Genomic DNA, 13,313 nt, shown 5'->3' with positions numbered 1-13,313 from the left:
TTCTTTATTGCCTCTTGTATTTCCCACGTCTTGTGGAGCTCCCTCCTTGAGAAATCAGTAAAAATAACTGTAAGACAGTGTTATGGGCTACACCATTTTATGAAAATCCAGATTCATTTGGCAAAACATGTACTAAATGAAACTGATCTTGAAACCTTCAAAATACTAAATGCTGAAGTTAAAATGTCATTGCTAGGAGTGCTTAAGAAATTTGTACTGAAGAGAGACTTGCTTATAGATTAAGTAGTTTGATTTTAAACTTGAGCAAAGTAGTAAACAAAGATAGACAGGGGGTGGTCCAGAATTTTATGGACAGTATTTCCTGTGCTTTTTGTACTAATAGTCTGAGAAGCAGTAAGATATCCTGGTTGCATTTTCTGTTAAGACATTTATTAATGAGGTCTTTTTCCTCTTTTATTTTTCTAGAATTTATATGAAAGTATTAAGAATGAGCCATTTAAAATTCCAGAGGATGATGGAAATGATCTAACGCATACATTTTTTAATCCAGATAGAGAAGGTTGGCTGCTGAAATTAGGTTAGTCACAAGGGCAGTTCTGCTGCTGTGTGTTTGTTCATTGTTAGCATGTTTGCTGCTCTGTGTCTTCCTGCTTTCTTGTGAAGGTAACAGGTTTCACTTTGTATTTAAAAATGTATGAACCAAAATAAGTAGCTCCTTTACGTCTGAAGGCTGTTGCTTCTTATTTTGCATACCCAAATTAGCAATCTCGTTTCAAACTTCGGAGTTTTATTTCTGAGATCTGAGAAATAAAAACTCATCGACAAAAAGGAAACACCACATGGTATTTACCACATGCTGTGACTGATAAATAACAACTGAGTCTCCATAAGGTCATTTCAGAAAACTGTGTGTGATGTTTCAACACAGTTTTCTGTGTGCAAGAAAAGGATTTCTCTTCAAATAGTTATTTTTGTATGTCTTTATTTTTCCATATTATTTGTGAGTTTCTCTTGGTTTGGTTTTGGCTATGATTTTTTAATGAGTGGTTTAAATGTGCCTTCTTGTTTTCCTTATGGCCTATGACCTATCACCTTTCTGTTCTGTGACTGGCTGTCTCTGCTTATTCTGCATTAGGAGGTACGTATCTGATTGCTTTCCAGTCCCCTCTTCTTCAGTTGCTCATTCTTTTATTTTCTTCCTCCTTCCTCCTGGCGTTTTCTTTTTTTCTTTTCTTTTTTTTTAATCAGATTCAATGTAGCATTTTGCTTTTTCACTCAGTGTCACTAACAGTGTCATCAGTGGTGCTCTGTGGGACTGGCGTGTCAGTGTCTAACTCACATGCAGGTGTGTTCTGCAAAAGAAGAAAGCATTTACATGCAAAGCAGAAAAATAAGGATGACTTCAGCACACTTTTATCATTCATGGAAGAACATAACAAGGAAAGAATAAACTCTGCTGAGAGTAAACAACATGTCTTACTCTGTCATGAAGTTTCAGAGTGTTTTTGTTACTTGTTAATCAATGATAATAGATTATTGAAAGATTGATTACATTTGAACTACATATTTGTAAAAGCTGTTATTTTTCCTGCTTGTTTTCCTTTTGAAATATTTAGCTTATTTAAACATTTAGCTTATTTAACAGAGTCTTACATGAGTTTCAAATTTAGGGTTGCAGAAACCTCAGGTGGTTCAGTCTCCTGCCACTGTAAGATGCCTTTGTTTTTACAGACTTGTGAAGTTGATGGGATTCACTTTTTCACTTGGCCTTAGGGTTTTTTTCCCTATGTAAAGGAGACTGATACTTTGTTTTAAGAGTTCTTTTCAAGACAATAAATTATTTAAATTTAAACAGCACACACTTCACTAGAGACAGTTGTTGACCACTTCAATGTGTTGAAGTGGAAGGAACTTAGTACTTGGAGAATGGTGACTAAAGTGTGGAAATTGATGTGTGCTGGGGTGCACATGGGGAGGATGGTGAAAGTAGAGCCATAGGCCCACTCTGCTGATTGCACCTGGAACTTGGTGGTCATGCTTGTGCTGGAAGGAAATGGATGTGAAAAGGAAGCATTTGGAATTCATTCACATGCTCCCCAATGTCGAATTCTGACCTCTGTGCTACAGATGCTGTGGAGCTCCTTTTCTAACTACAAAGAAGCAAAACTCCTTTTTGACCTGTATTGGCTCAGCTAGCACAATGTCAAGCATGACTTTGCAGCTTTTCTCCATTTGGTAGCATGAGATGGTGGTTAACAGAAAAGCCTTTCAGGCTGGTGTGGGTGGAATGTGCTTCTTGGAGAAGAGGTCGAGCGTGAGGCCATGCTGTGCCTCTTGCTGTTGCCAGTGCTCCCTCGTGGACTTACACATAATGGGAGTGCAGGCAAGTGTGAGTGTGTGTAGAGGAGTGACAACATCCTCTGTGGAAGAAACTGCCCATAAAAAAGATCTAATAAAAAATACAGGAACAAAGAAATTGAGGAAGCGATGACTGAAAGTAAGTGAGAGCTGCCAGGAACTTCTGCACAGTCTGTCTCTGGTGCAAAGTCAATAAACCACAGACAGGACTGCAAACTCTGTCTGAGTGCTCAGTGTGTAGGATGCAGATGAGGCACAGTGCACAGAAAACCCAGTAGTAAAAGGGTGTGTGAAGCAGAAGGGTGTTACACGTAACACTCCCACGGTGTGAGGGTTATTTGAATAAAGAAATGAAACGTGTCCAGAAGCCTCTGGTGAATCAGCCTGGGAGTGCCTGGAGCTGTGCTGCTGTGAAAGACTGCATTTTTTCCACAGACACAGACTGGTACAGACTAATACACTGCTGGTTTAGATGCAATGACCAGAAATAAACCTGGCAGTCTTATTTTTTTTTCTCTCTTTTTTTCCCCTTTTTATTTCTTTCCTCTCCTTCAAGTTTCCTATTTGCTAAGAGTCTTAAACTGTATGTTGGGAGTGCTGTCTCAATCCACATCGTTTGCATTTTTACAGTCCTTTTTCTTGGGAAGCACTTCTTGTGAAATGGGTGGGGTTTCCTTCAGTTCTAGAAGCTTCTGATACTAAAAACTTGTGTATTGTTGAAATGCTTAGGAGACAAACTCCTGTATGAGGGTTTAAGTGCTCAGTTGTGATAAAATAGAAGTTGAATAGAAAGTTTATACATAAAACTATAAACATGACTAAGACTACTTGCAGACTCTGAGTATATCAAGACAGTATTTTGTATCTGGTGTTTCTCATAGTCAGCTCTTCCCATTTATGTAGTTGTACCCCTTTTTTAGTATTCCATCCCTTACTGCATTGATTTTTCTCTGGGCAGACGATAGATATCATGAAACTTTAATATATTGTAAAATTAATCTGCCCAAGAGACTGGTCTGAGTTTTAGAAGGCTGGGAGGGTACAGAAGGCTTTTGGAGAGTTTGCTGCTCTGAATTGTTCAGAGGTGACTGCGTTAAGTCCGAGTGCCAAACCTGGCAGCCAGACAGCAATTCTGGTTTTATCTATCTAGACTTAGCCAGTGCCTTTAAATAGACATCTTTATCTTGGTAGGCCTAAATTATCATTCAGTTCTGCATCGTTTGAAGCATGGTGTAATGAAAATGAATGCAGCAAGTTAAAAACTGAAAGCTGCTGAGTGCTAGTGAGTCCTCCTTGGAGCAGCTTGACACACTGTGAGCCTTCAGATTTTTCTGCATAATGAGTGGAGTTGATACCATGACATTTTCTGCCATCCACTCTCTAGTATTTTGAAATTGTTGCCTGTGCTCTCTTTGCTAATGCTCAAGTTAGAACTGTTTTGCCAGGAAGGTGTTTCCTTGCCTTAAGCAGCTTCTCTTGGCCAGTTGCTTGGTTTGTGTAATATTTTAGAGAGAAACTTTGACATTATTCCCCCAAACTGGAGAGGAAATGATTTCAGCCAGACACATGAGTGTGTTAATTTTTTCTGCCAGTCAGGCGGTTACGGAGTGCTTGGAGAAGGTCCAAGAGCTTCACATCCGGGCCTGTCCCTCCAGCGGTGCTTGTTCCAGCACATCTGTCCTTGGGAGGAGGATGTTGTTTCTCTTCCCTAATCTGGGGTGATGGAACAGGGCTGGTTGATCAGGAAACCGGTGCCTTCCGGTACCTGCTTGGCTCTTGTGGGGACTGAGGCTCTTCCAGGTTCAGGCAATCAGTGTTGTGGTCAAGGGAAAATGCTGTTTAAAAGAAAGCCAAACTTTGATCCAGCCAACTGTGTAGTTGCTGAGTCTGTTCTGTCTGGTGCTATCTAAATGAACTCAGGAGAAAAAAAATACATTTTTGGTGTGTGCGTCTCTCTGCTCTAAAACTTTTTATATAAATAACCTGAAGATTTAAGTAGAACTTTATAACTTTAGATACCTTGCTGCCTTTAGCTTGAAGGCCTTTTTTACTTGGGAGATGTATGTTTCCTAAGTCATTGCCAGTTGGTTTTCCCTTTATTATTATAGATGGTTTCTTTTACCTTGGTGCCTACTTTGTACTTTGGCCAGGGTTACAAAGGTGAAGAAGAGTGTTTCTGTTCCTGTTTCTGTACATTTTGCCCTGTAGCCTTTTCTTGTAGTTTAGTGAAATTTCCACCTACTGTGGAAAGTACTGTGCTTCTATATTTCATTATTTGAGATGTCTGTGCATTTTTGTAATCAGTTTGATCTTTCAGAAGTGTGTCACTTATCTCTCTGTTTCTGTAAATGTTTATGGATTCATACTCTGGTTTTCTTGATCCTCTTCTGCTAACTTAATTCCTTCCAGTCTTAATCTTTGAAAGGCTGGGAGCTGGAATAAGAGATGAAGTATGGCACTAAACCCTGTGTTGTTGCTTTGTGAGCCTACAGCAATCTCAGCCAAGGACAAGAATGTTTTGTTATCACGTGTTTTTGCCTATTAATCTCATGTGCAGTTTACAGGCCACAGTGCCTTATCAGCCACCTGCTTGAGCTGCAGCCCATTGTAAAGGCATATTAAACACATGTGATGTGGTGACCCCTGCAAATTTGATTAGTACAGATTAGATTCTGAGCTTTATTAGAGTTTCTGTGCTGTTGACAGCTGAAACTCAGTAATGGGATGGGAGACAGAGACTTATATGTGAGAGTAGTTCCTTATCCCACCAAAAAATCCTGCCTAACTGCTTTCTTGTTTTTTCTTTTTCACTTTCTTTTTTTCCTTTGGAAGAGTAACTGATAGCTTGGGACTTAACTGATAGCAGGGACTTAAGGTCTATTTCTATGACTTCCATGAGTGCTGTAACCCAGTGAGCTACTGGCTGTTTTAGGGAGAAGGGAGCAGTTAGAGGCATGTTGATGGAAATAATCTTCTTTGTGGCTTCCCTGAAGCTGGGAGATGTTTCATGACAAAAGCTTCCTCAAAACTGCAGGATGATTGCAGAAGGTTTCAGGTTTGAGAAATCTGGCTTTTCCAGAGAGAGTGGATGTTGTCAGGAAAGCATTCAGCAAACTCAACTGCTGTTTACTGCAATTTGTATTGTTCTGGGAGTGTGTTTTAGGTCTGTTGTTTCTTTCTTAAATTATAAACAGGTCTTCTTTTAAATATATGGTTATTACTATATGGTTATTACTAATTTTTTTAATTGTGTTTTGACATGATATCACAGTTAATGAGAAATACCTTTGTTCACTTCAGTCTGCTCTGTGATAGTAATCTCTTTCCTTGTAGTCATTCTCTCGCCTCCTGAATTATTTTCCCACTAGAACTAGACAAGCCGTGACCTCTGATAGCTGCTGTTACCTGTTAGCCTGAAAACCTGGGTGTTTTAGGGTCATAAAAATGTTAAATGATGTTAATCTGCTAACCTTGGAGAGCAGAACGTGACTTGGAGCCCTGCAGTTGGTGCTGGGTGATGTGACAGCGCGTCACGTTGCGGTGCCGCAGGGAGTGCCCTGGCGCTCACCGGGACTCGCGGCTGCGTTCCCCCTGGGCTGGCAGGGAGTCAAGCTTGAGCTCATCATTCCAAGCCCAAACACTTCCTGGTACTCCAGCCAGCTCTCGGTCAAGGTGGTGGGGAATTTTTCTAGCGACTTACGTGCCAGTTTCAACATCTCTGCAGTGTTTGTTTAAGGACCTGTCACAGTGGTTGTACTAAAATGCCACCAGTTCTTCCCTCACTGTCTCAGTTCACTCAACCATTCATTGTGTCACGGCTTCTGCATCTTGCACTTTTTTGCCTTCACTTATTTCACCACACCTGCTTGCAGATTAAATTTTTCTTAAGATATGAGTGCATCTGGTGGAAACATCAAGTTTATTGAGTACATTGAATATTGCAGTGTGTTAGCACTGGGTTATTGTGGAGGTTGTGAAATGCAGCAAAAGGAAAGTACCACATGCAACATTCTTGGTCTGCAATGCAAATATGCAGTAGATTGGTATCAAGAAATGTCATGATATCCCTAGAATTGTTCTTTAATTTCAGTTGGATTTCTGTATTATACAAAAACCCAGCTATCTTAAGCAGAACAAAAGAACAAAAAATTATGCTTATATCTTAAATTTAATTTTATTACTTGGATTAAACTGGGTATTGTATATATTAATGGTGCTTTTTTATGCACAGGTGTTCACTCTTTTGAAAATCTTTTGAAACTCTTTTGAAATGTTGGCTTAATGAAATTAAATCACTGCTGAATGGATGATGCACAGGTGGTGACATAATCCTGAAGTCAGATAACTATGGTGGATCTAAACCTTTAATAACATATGCATGCTCTATCTACAATTGTCTTTCTTGGAAATGAATTTTAAAATAACATAATGTGGGAAGCCAGGTGTGTTCTGAAGCAGCCATTGGCAGAAAAACAACTGAGAGGGCCAGAACAATACTGTTGTTTCTAAAAAGGAGCTGTTCCCTACAGGGTGACTTTAGCAAGTGTAAGGAAGAGGAACTCTCTGGTTGCTGTTGTCTAAACTGTTAATGAAGGAAAAACTGGCATTTTTGGAGCAGTAGCTATTTCTTCTATCAAGTGTACTCAATGATATATTAAACCTTGAAGAGAAGATGTTTTTAAAATACTCAAAGATAACAAATTAGTACATATGGTATATTTTGGCACAGGATTTGCTCCTCATTGATGACACATCATATTTGTTCTGTTAATGTTTCTGAACACCTAACACACTTGACGTTAAATCTGAAAGTAAAGACAGGTTCTTAATCACATCTTTGCTCATGAATGGAGTGACAGGAGGGTGATAAAATGCCCTTTAATTTTATTGATGGAACACTTTCCTTGCCCAGGACAAGCTGTTGAGGGGGTTTCTCCTGTTGCAGGGATGTAGTTGCTGGTTCTGCAGCCAGTGCTGGCGTGGGCAGCTGTGGGTGTCAGACCAGCCCAGGGCTGGCCTCACTCACACCCTGGCAGCAAGGGCTGTGTCCAGCACTGTGCAGAGCTGGTATTTTTGGTGAATGAACTCATGTAAGGGCCTGGACAGAGGGAGCAGGTCTGGCCACTCACTGTTGCCCATGGCTCTCGTGGCTGATGGCACCTCCATAGTTGATGCTGCCTCAGGACAAGTTGCAGTAACTGTTCTTTAACCTCACTCATCTGTGCCTGATCCATTTACCATTAAGCAATTAAACCATACTCTGAAAAATAAGCAGAACTTAATTATTTCCTTACCTGTTGTTGAAACCCTGACAGCAGCACATGTTTAATTCTAGAATACCTTTTGTTTGTAGGGGGAAGAGTAAAAACATGGAAACGGAGATGGTTTATTCTGACTGATAATTGCCTGTATTACTTTGAATACACAACAGTGAGTATATATCGTGGTGAATTTTCTTTGTAATCAAGATTTATAAGTAGCTAATAATGTGATATTTTCCTAATTTTTTAGGACAAAGAACCTAGAGGAATTATTCCCTTAGAAAATCTTAGCATAAGAGAAGTCGAAGACCCTAGAAAACCAGTAAGACAGTTTCATATTTATTTTTTAAATGAAGATGAGTAAACCATATGGAACTTAATTGTACTGTTAAATGAATTTATTTGTCAGTTTTGTTTTGTTCTTTTAAATTTATTGCTTCATTTCTACCCTCCAGAACTGCTTTGAGCTCTACAACCCCAGTCACAAAGGTCAAGTAATCAAAGCGTGTAAAACTGAAGCTGACGGCCGAGTGGTGGAAGGAAACCATGTAGTGTATAGAATATCTGCTCCCACCCCAGAAGAAAAGGAAGAGTGGATTAAATCTATCAAGTGAGTTTGAAGTCTTAAATGTATTTCAGAAATGAAGTGTAAGCTCTTTTCAGAGTATGATAACAGAGAGAATTTGTTGTAACTTGTCGCAAGAACTCTGATGTGGCAATGTCCTCGAGGACTAACAGTGAGCTCTGTGGGGCTGATGGATCAAGATACAAATCTATAGTGTGTGGTCCTAAGAAAATACTGTTGCTAACTCAAATGAGGAGAATATGGATTTATTGTTCTATGCAAATGTAAAATCTTGTGTGAATTGTCTTTAAACCTAATTCTATTGGATTCTTACTTCACCCAGTAATTAACTTTAGTGACAGGTATCTTAAACATGTTCACAAGCAGTTTTAAACTTCCACAGCTTGACTTTATGTTCGAAGGTTTCTAAGCAGACCCACACTATTTCTTTATTAAAGAAATAAATAATAGTCAAGATGTGAAGGTGTGAGCTCTGAACTAATCACAGTGGAATAGAATCTTGTGCTAAAGAAATAGTTGTGGTGCTTAGAAGTCAGCCATCCATCTCAAGGGTGTGGAGTCATCCACAAGGAAGAGAGAACAAAAGTTTTAGTTTTCAAAACTATTGAAATGGTTAACAGGTATTTGTTAACCAAACTGGTGATTCCTTTTTTCTCTTCCAGAGCAAGTATCAGCAGGGATCCCTTTTATGATATGCTGGCCACAAGGAAAAGAAGAATTGCAAATAAGAAATAGAACATGAACAGCAACTTGTAGACCTGCATCAACCTATAACTGAGCATACTGTGGACTGATAGAAGAAATTGGACAAACTAAATGAAGACAACTGTAAATTTTATATATATACACACATATATATATATATATACACACATTTTACTATGGCATAAAAACTTGGCAGAACTTTTCAGGGGAAATAGTTACTGGTATATAATTTGAAGTAAGCTTCAAATCCCAGAGAATTATTATATTGGAACTGAATTCAGCTGAACACATGGAAGCCTTGTTTTCACTTACATTAGTGACAACTCCAGTTTACTTGGGTTGGGAGGGAAGGAGTTCAGGGCTAACACTAAAATGTCCTCTACCTGTTACCTGAGCACATTTCCCATAAAAGAAGGAGTTGTTATAAGACTTTGAGTTCTCACTGAAGTGCAGCACCAGCAGTGGAGCACAGCATGATCTGGCACTGCATTTTCCTGTAAGCAGAAACCTCACAATCCCAGTGGCAATTTTCAGCCGTGTGTGTTTCACAGTAACAGCTGAGTGCAGCTTTCATCCAGGATTCCTCTCCTACCTTTATGGAAATGGCTTTCCTTCAGAAACACAGTGACTGGCAGCTCAGTAGGTACCTGGTGGTGCCAGAGGGTTTGTCAGTGTGCACTGAAGTACAGGCAGGGCCCAGCAGCAGAGGTTTGAGACTGTGGCCATGACATGAAGTACCAGATGGGGTCTGGTGTTTGCCAGTTGGCTAAAGCTCGTTCCTGCCTGCTCACACACTCACAACAAACACTAAGGTTTAATGACTGGTTTAATCTGCTTTGTATATAGTAACATCCTTCTTATGTTTGAGATGCTGTGGTTTGATTAACACTAAGTTGCTACTAAAGGAGAGAGATGACAGGGCTTGTGTGATTTCAGGCCTTGCATGTGAAAACACCCCCAGATAATTCCACATGCATTCAATGTTTTTAAAGGGAAAAGCCAGGAAGGTGAACTGTCCCTGTAAGATGCAGCCCTAGGGAGTTAAGCAAGCAGGATTCATTCCTTTGCTTGATAACAAACTTTGGACATACAGAGTTCATGCAAGTTTATACAGGTTCACTATTTTTATTGCATTCTTAAAGGCTATTTTCAGATTTGTGCTACAGCAGTTGAAATTGAAAAAACAGACATTTTTGCTAAAAAATAAAGTATTGGTTACATAGTGCAGTTAGACTTCCCCACAGGCATGTGTCTCTTTTTGAAACCTGTGAAGATCTTTCTGTGGTCCTACTGCTGGGTCTTTCAGGAACACAACAGCTGCTGCAGCAGATTTTACTCCAGTGCTTTTCTATTGATAGCACACGTATTGTTCTTAAGGTAAAGCCCCTAATTCCACAATGGGGGCAAAGTGGGAGGTTTTGACTCTACTGCTTCTGTTACTACTCAGTTTTTCCCAAACTTGTTGAACCTGAGCCATGCCTACTGTGCCAGTGAATGTGTTACAGACCCAAAATGTTACAGCAGCTTTGCTTGTTGGTTACAGGAGCACCTTTGGGTCTGTTGTAGGGAGATGTGCTGCACTGGCAAACCCACAGACTTACCAAGTTGATCTGTCTGAAATCTCCTTTGAACTGTAAGGGAGAATCTGTTTCAGTGTTCTGTCTTACTGATTTGCCTTGTTTTGCATGGAGTGTCGGCCTTGTGAGTGTTTTGCTTTATTGCATGTTTGCAAAAGAGGCTGAGAGGAAAAGAACAAAGTAAACTTTCCTACATTTTAGATTTTTCCCCAGGGTGTGTGAAATTGCTTGGGTGAATGTTTAAATCTTAGTGCTTCCAAAGAAGTAAATCTCAGCCAGAGGAGGTAAAATCCTTGAGTAAGTGTCAGTGTGGGGATATCTTTTCTTAACGGAACACATTTAAACTCTTTATAGAAATTAATTAAGTTGTGTGTCCTGTGTTTGCAAAGCAGCACAATGATGGAGCTGCTGCCAGCACTTCTCGTGAGTCTTCTGTTCTGCAGTGACATTTTGTTTTCAAGCACTGCCTACATCATGTCTTAGCTTTGGATAAGTAGATTTGTAATGCAAATAGTGACAAGCCAAATCAGTGGTACTAGTGAGCATGAAGGTGAAAGGCAGCAAATACAGTATTTCTGGAGAAATGTGAGATTACAAAAGCATTAATAAGCCGTGAAGCACTTTTGTATCCATTTTTATTTTCTGAAATACCACCTTTGAGGAAATCTATTTATTTAACCAGGTGAGGATGTCTGCCTACAAGCATGAAGGAAAGGCCTTGACAGTTCATTTGCTGTATTTAGTTTGAAGTTCTTATATCCGGCAGAAATAATTATTTAGAGTAACATGTAACTGAGGATATTATAGCAGGAAATATTTTATTTCTTAGCATTGAAAAGCAACATCTTAAACAGCTACTTGTGGTGCTCAGTGTATCTATTTAATTTACCAAAGCGAATGGAATAGCGTTTTTTTGTGTGTTAATATTTGATTTCAAATGTTCTTTGTAACAGTATTAACAGGGAGTGAAACTGGCCCAAAATTTCCACTGGCCACGGGGCCAGTAAAACAAAGTGGCTTTGTGAGAATTTTGGCCGTATCAGGTACTATCCACGAGAGTGAAGAAAAATCTCTCAACCTTTCCCTTTTTTATTGGGCTTCAAGTCCAGGGGTGGCTACTGAAAGTGGCTGCTTGGTGGCCTAAAGCAGGATCTGTTACAGTTTGGCCATGCTGAGGAAAAGTCCTCTGGGGACAACAGATTCTCCCTTCCTGTGGCACTGAACGTGAGGAATTCTTGAGCTTTTTGCTTTGAACCTGCCCTCTACAGCTGCAGGGCAGTGAGAGCCATGGTGCCAGTGCAGCTGGGAGGGAACTGTACACAAAACTTAAGCTCAGCTGGACTGACTTAAATTTTACAATCTTCTGACAAAATAAGCTCTGCATCACTTAGCATTTTGAACCATTTTAAACTGGTACAAAACTGAACCTTTATAAAGTGAGCAGCATTTATAATGCTTCATATATAAAAAAACTGCATATTTTTAAGATTTATTACATATCTATGTAGATATGCTTGCTGGAAAAGCTAGGTCTGTTGTAGACCAGATACTACAAATTAAGACTTGTGGCTTACCAGTTTCATTTCTATATTTTCTTGGAAAATGTTTCTAGCTAGAGTTTAAATATAAAATGTAAATACTGTACAGGTATGTATTGATATGAGTATTACTTCGTGTATACAAGTGATTTGCATGACAAATATTCTGTATCAATCATTGTTATAACGGTGATGTTCTTATGTAAAGCCACTGCAATATTAATGTTTTCATTTATCATTAAGACCTGTTGCTTAAATCTGTCAATTTTCTCAAAAATAAAGTGTGAAACTGTAATGTCTCCTCAGTTACCAGGAACACTTGGGAGGCAATAGCTGACTCTTAAGAGGTTGAGGTTTAATTTTACAACTGCTCTTGTAAGTAAAAGGCTTCTCTTCCTTACCCTTAGGCACAGTAATTGAAATTACCAGGTTTAATTTTTTCAGAGAAAAAACCCTTCAACTGCAAAATGTTTCAGTAAAGTGTGCTACCACATGCGTGTGACTCCAGTGAAAGCTGGGTTCCCTTGAGAGCCACCCTAAATTGAGGTATTTTATTTTGTCAGTTCCCTGCCAGGAGTTTGTCAGACGTGGGGGGGGAAGCGGATCTCTGCTCCTGGAGTAGATTAATGAGTTTCCTCAATTAGCAATTAGAAACAGGTGCTGCTGCTCCGCAGCTCTGGGGCAGTGGCACCGAGTGCCCTCCCTGCTCCAGAGCCACTCGGGGCAGCTGCTGCCTGTGGGGCTCTGAAGGGAGCACAGCAACCACACAAACTCCTGCCAGACAGCTGTGCTGGAGTTACTCTGCAGACAAAGGACAAGAACCAGATCTTGGAGCCAGAGGACAAAAGGAAAAAAAAGCCAGATACAGGACAGGAATGTTGGCTACTTTGCCATGTCACTTTATGTCAGTCACATAACTGTTGCCATAGGAACATTATGCAGGTACATTGTGCTTTGGCTTTATGGTGTTCTCCATGTACCAAAAGGTTACTTTTAAGTATTTAGTGAGACATTAACCTTGCTCTTTTTTGCCTTTTTTTTCCTGTTGGTTTTTTTTTTTTTTGTTTGTTTGGTTTTTTTTTGTTTTATTTGCTCTTTTTTGCCTTTTGTTTCCTGTTGGTTTTTTTTCTTTGTTTGTTTGTTTTTAGTTTTTGGTTTTTTTGTCATACACAATACCAAGCTCCTGCTGAGCTCCCAGCCTGGTGCCTGGCTGTGGAAGCTTTAAGTTCAAAGGAGAACCTTCAGCATTTCAGCATCCTTGTCTAGGCAGCTGCAGTCCCAGGTTACTGATCTTCTCTGGCTCACACCAACAGCATCCTCTCCCCTA

At 39.7% G+C, this 13,313-nt stretch overlaps 1 protein-coding gene across 2 annotated transcripts in view; it reads left to right on the top strand.

The window, feature by feature from the left end:
• The window catches only part of CYTH3 (cytohesin 3), a 48,712-nt gene extending 36,431 nt beyond the window's left edge, over positions 1-12,281 (top strand). Inside the window, exons 9-13 of one of the 2 annotated variants that reach the window (XM_041462316.1) lie at positions 427-539; positions 7,671-7,749; positions 7,831-7,902; positions 8,036-8,190; positions 8,829-12,281. In XM_041462316.1, coding sequence (XP_041318250.1) covers positions 427-539; positions 7,671-7,749; positions 7,831-7,902; positions 8,036-8,190; positions 8,829-8,901 — 492 coding nt within the window. In that variant the 3' untranslated portion in view covers positions 8,902-12,281. The remainder of the gene's footprint in view (positions 1-426; positions 540-7,670; positions 7,750-7,830; positions 7,903-8,035; positions 8,191-8,828) is intronic. The other variant, XM_041462314.1, reaches the window with a different exon arrangement.
• The last annotated feature ends 1,032 nt before the right edge of the window (positions 12,282-13,313 follow it).

This window comes from Pyrgilauda ruficollis, unplaced genomic scaffold (genome assembly GCF_017590135.1).
Source record: "Pyrgilauda ruficollis isolate IOZ18807 unplaced genomic scaffold, ASM1759013v1 scaffold16, whole genome shotgun sequence".
Classification (NCBI taxonomy): domain Eukaryota; kingdom Metazoa; phylum Chordata; class Aves; order Passeriformes; family Passeridae; genus Pyrgilauda; species Pyrgilauda ruficollis.
The sequence above is the reverse complement of the archived record's forward strand: the minus strand, read 5'-3'. Positions and strand labels throughout refer to the sequence as shown.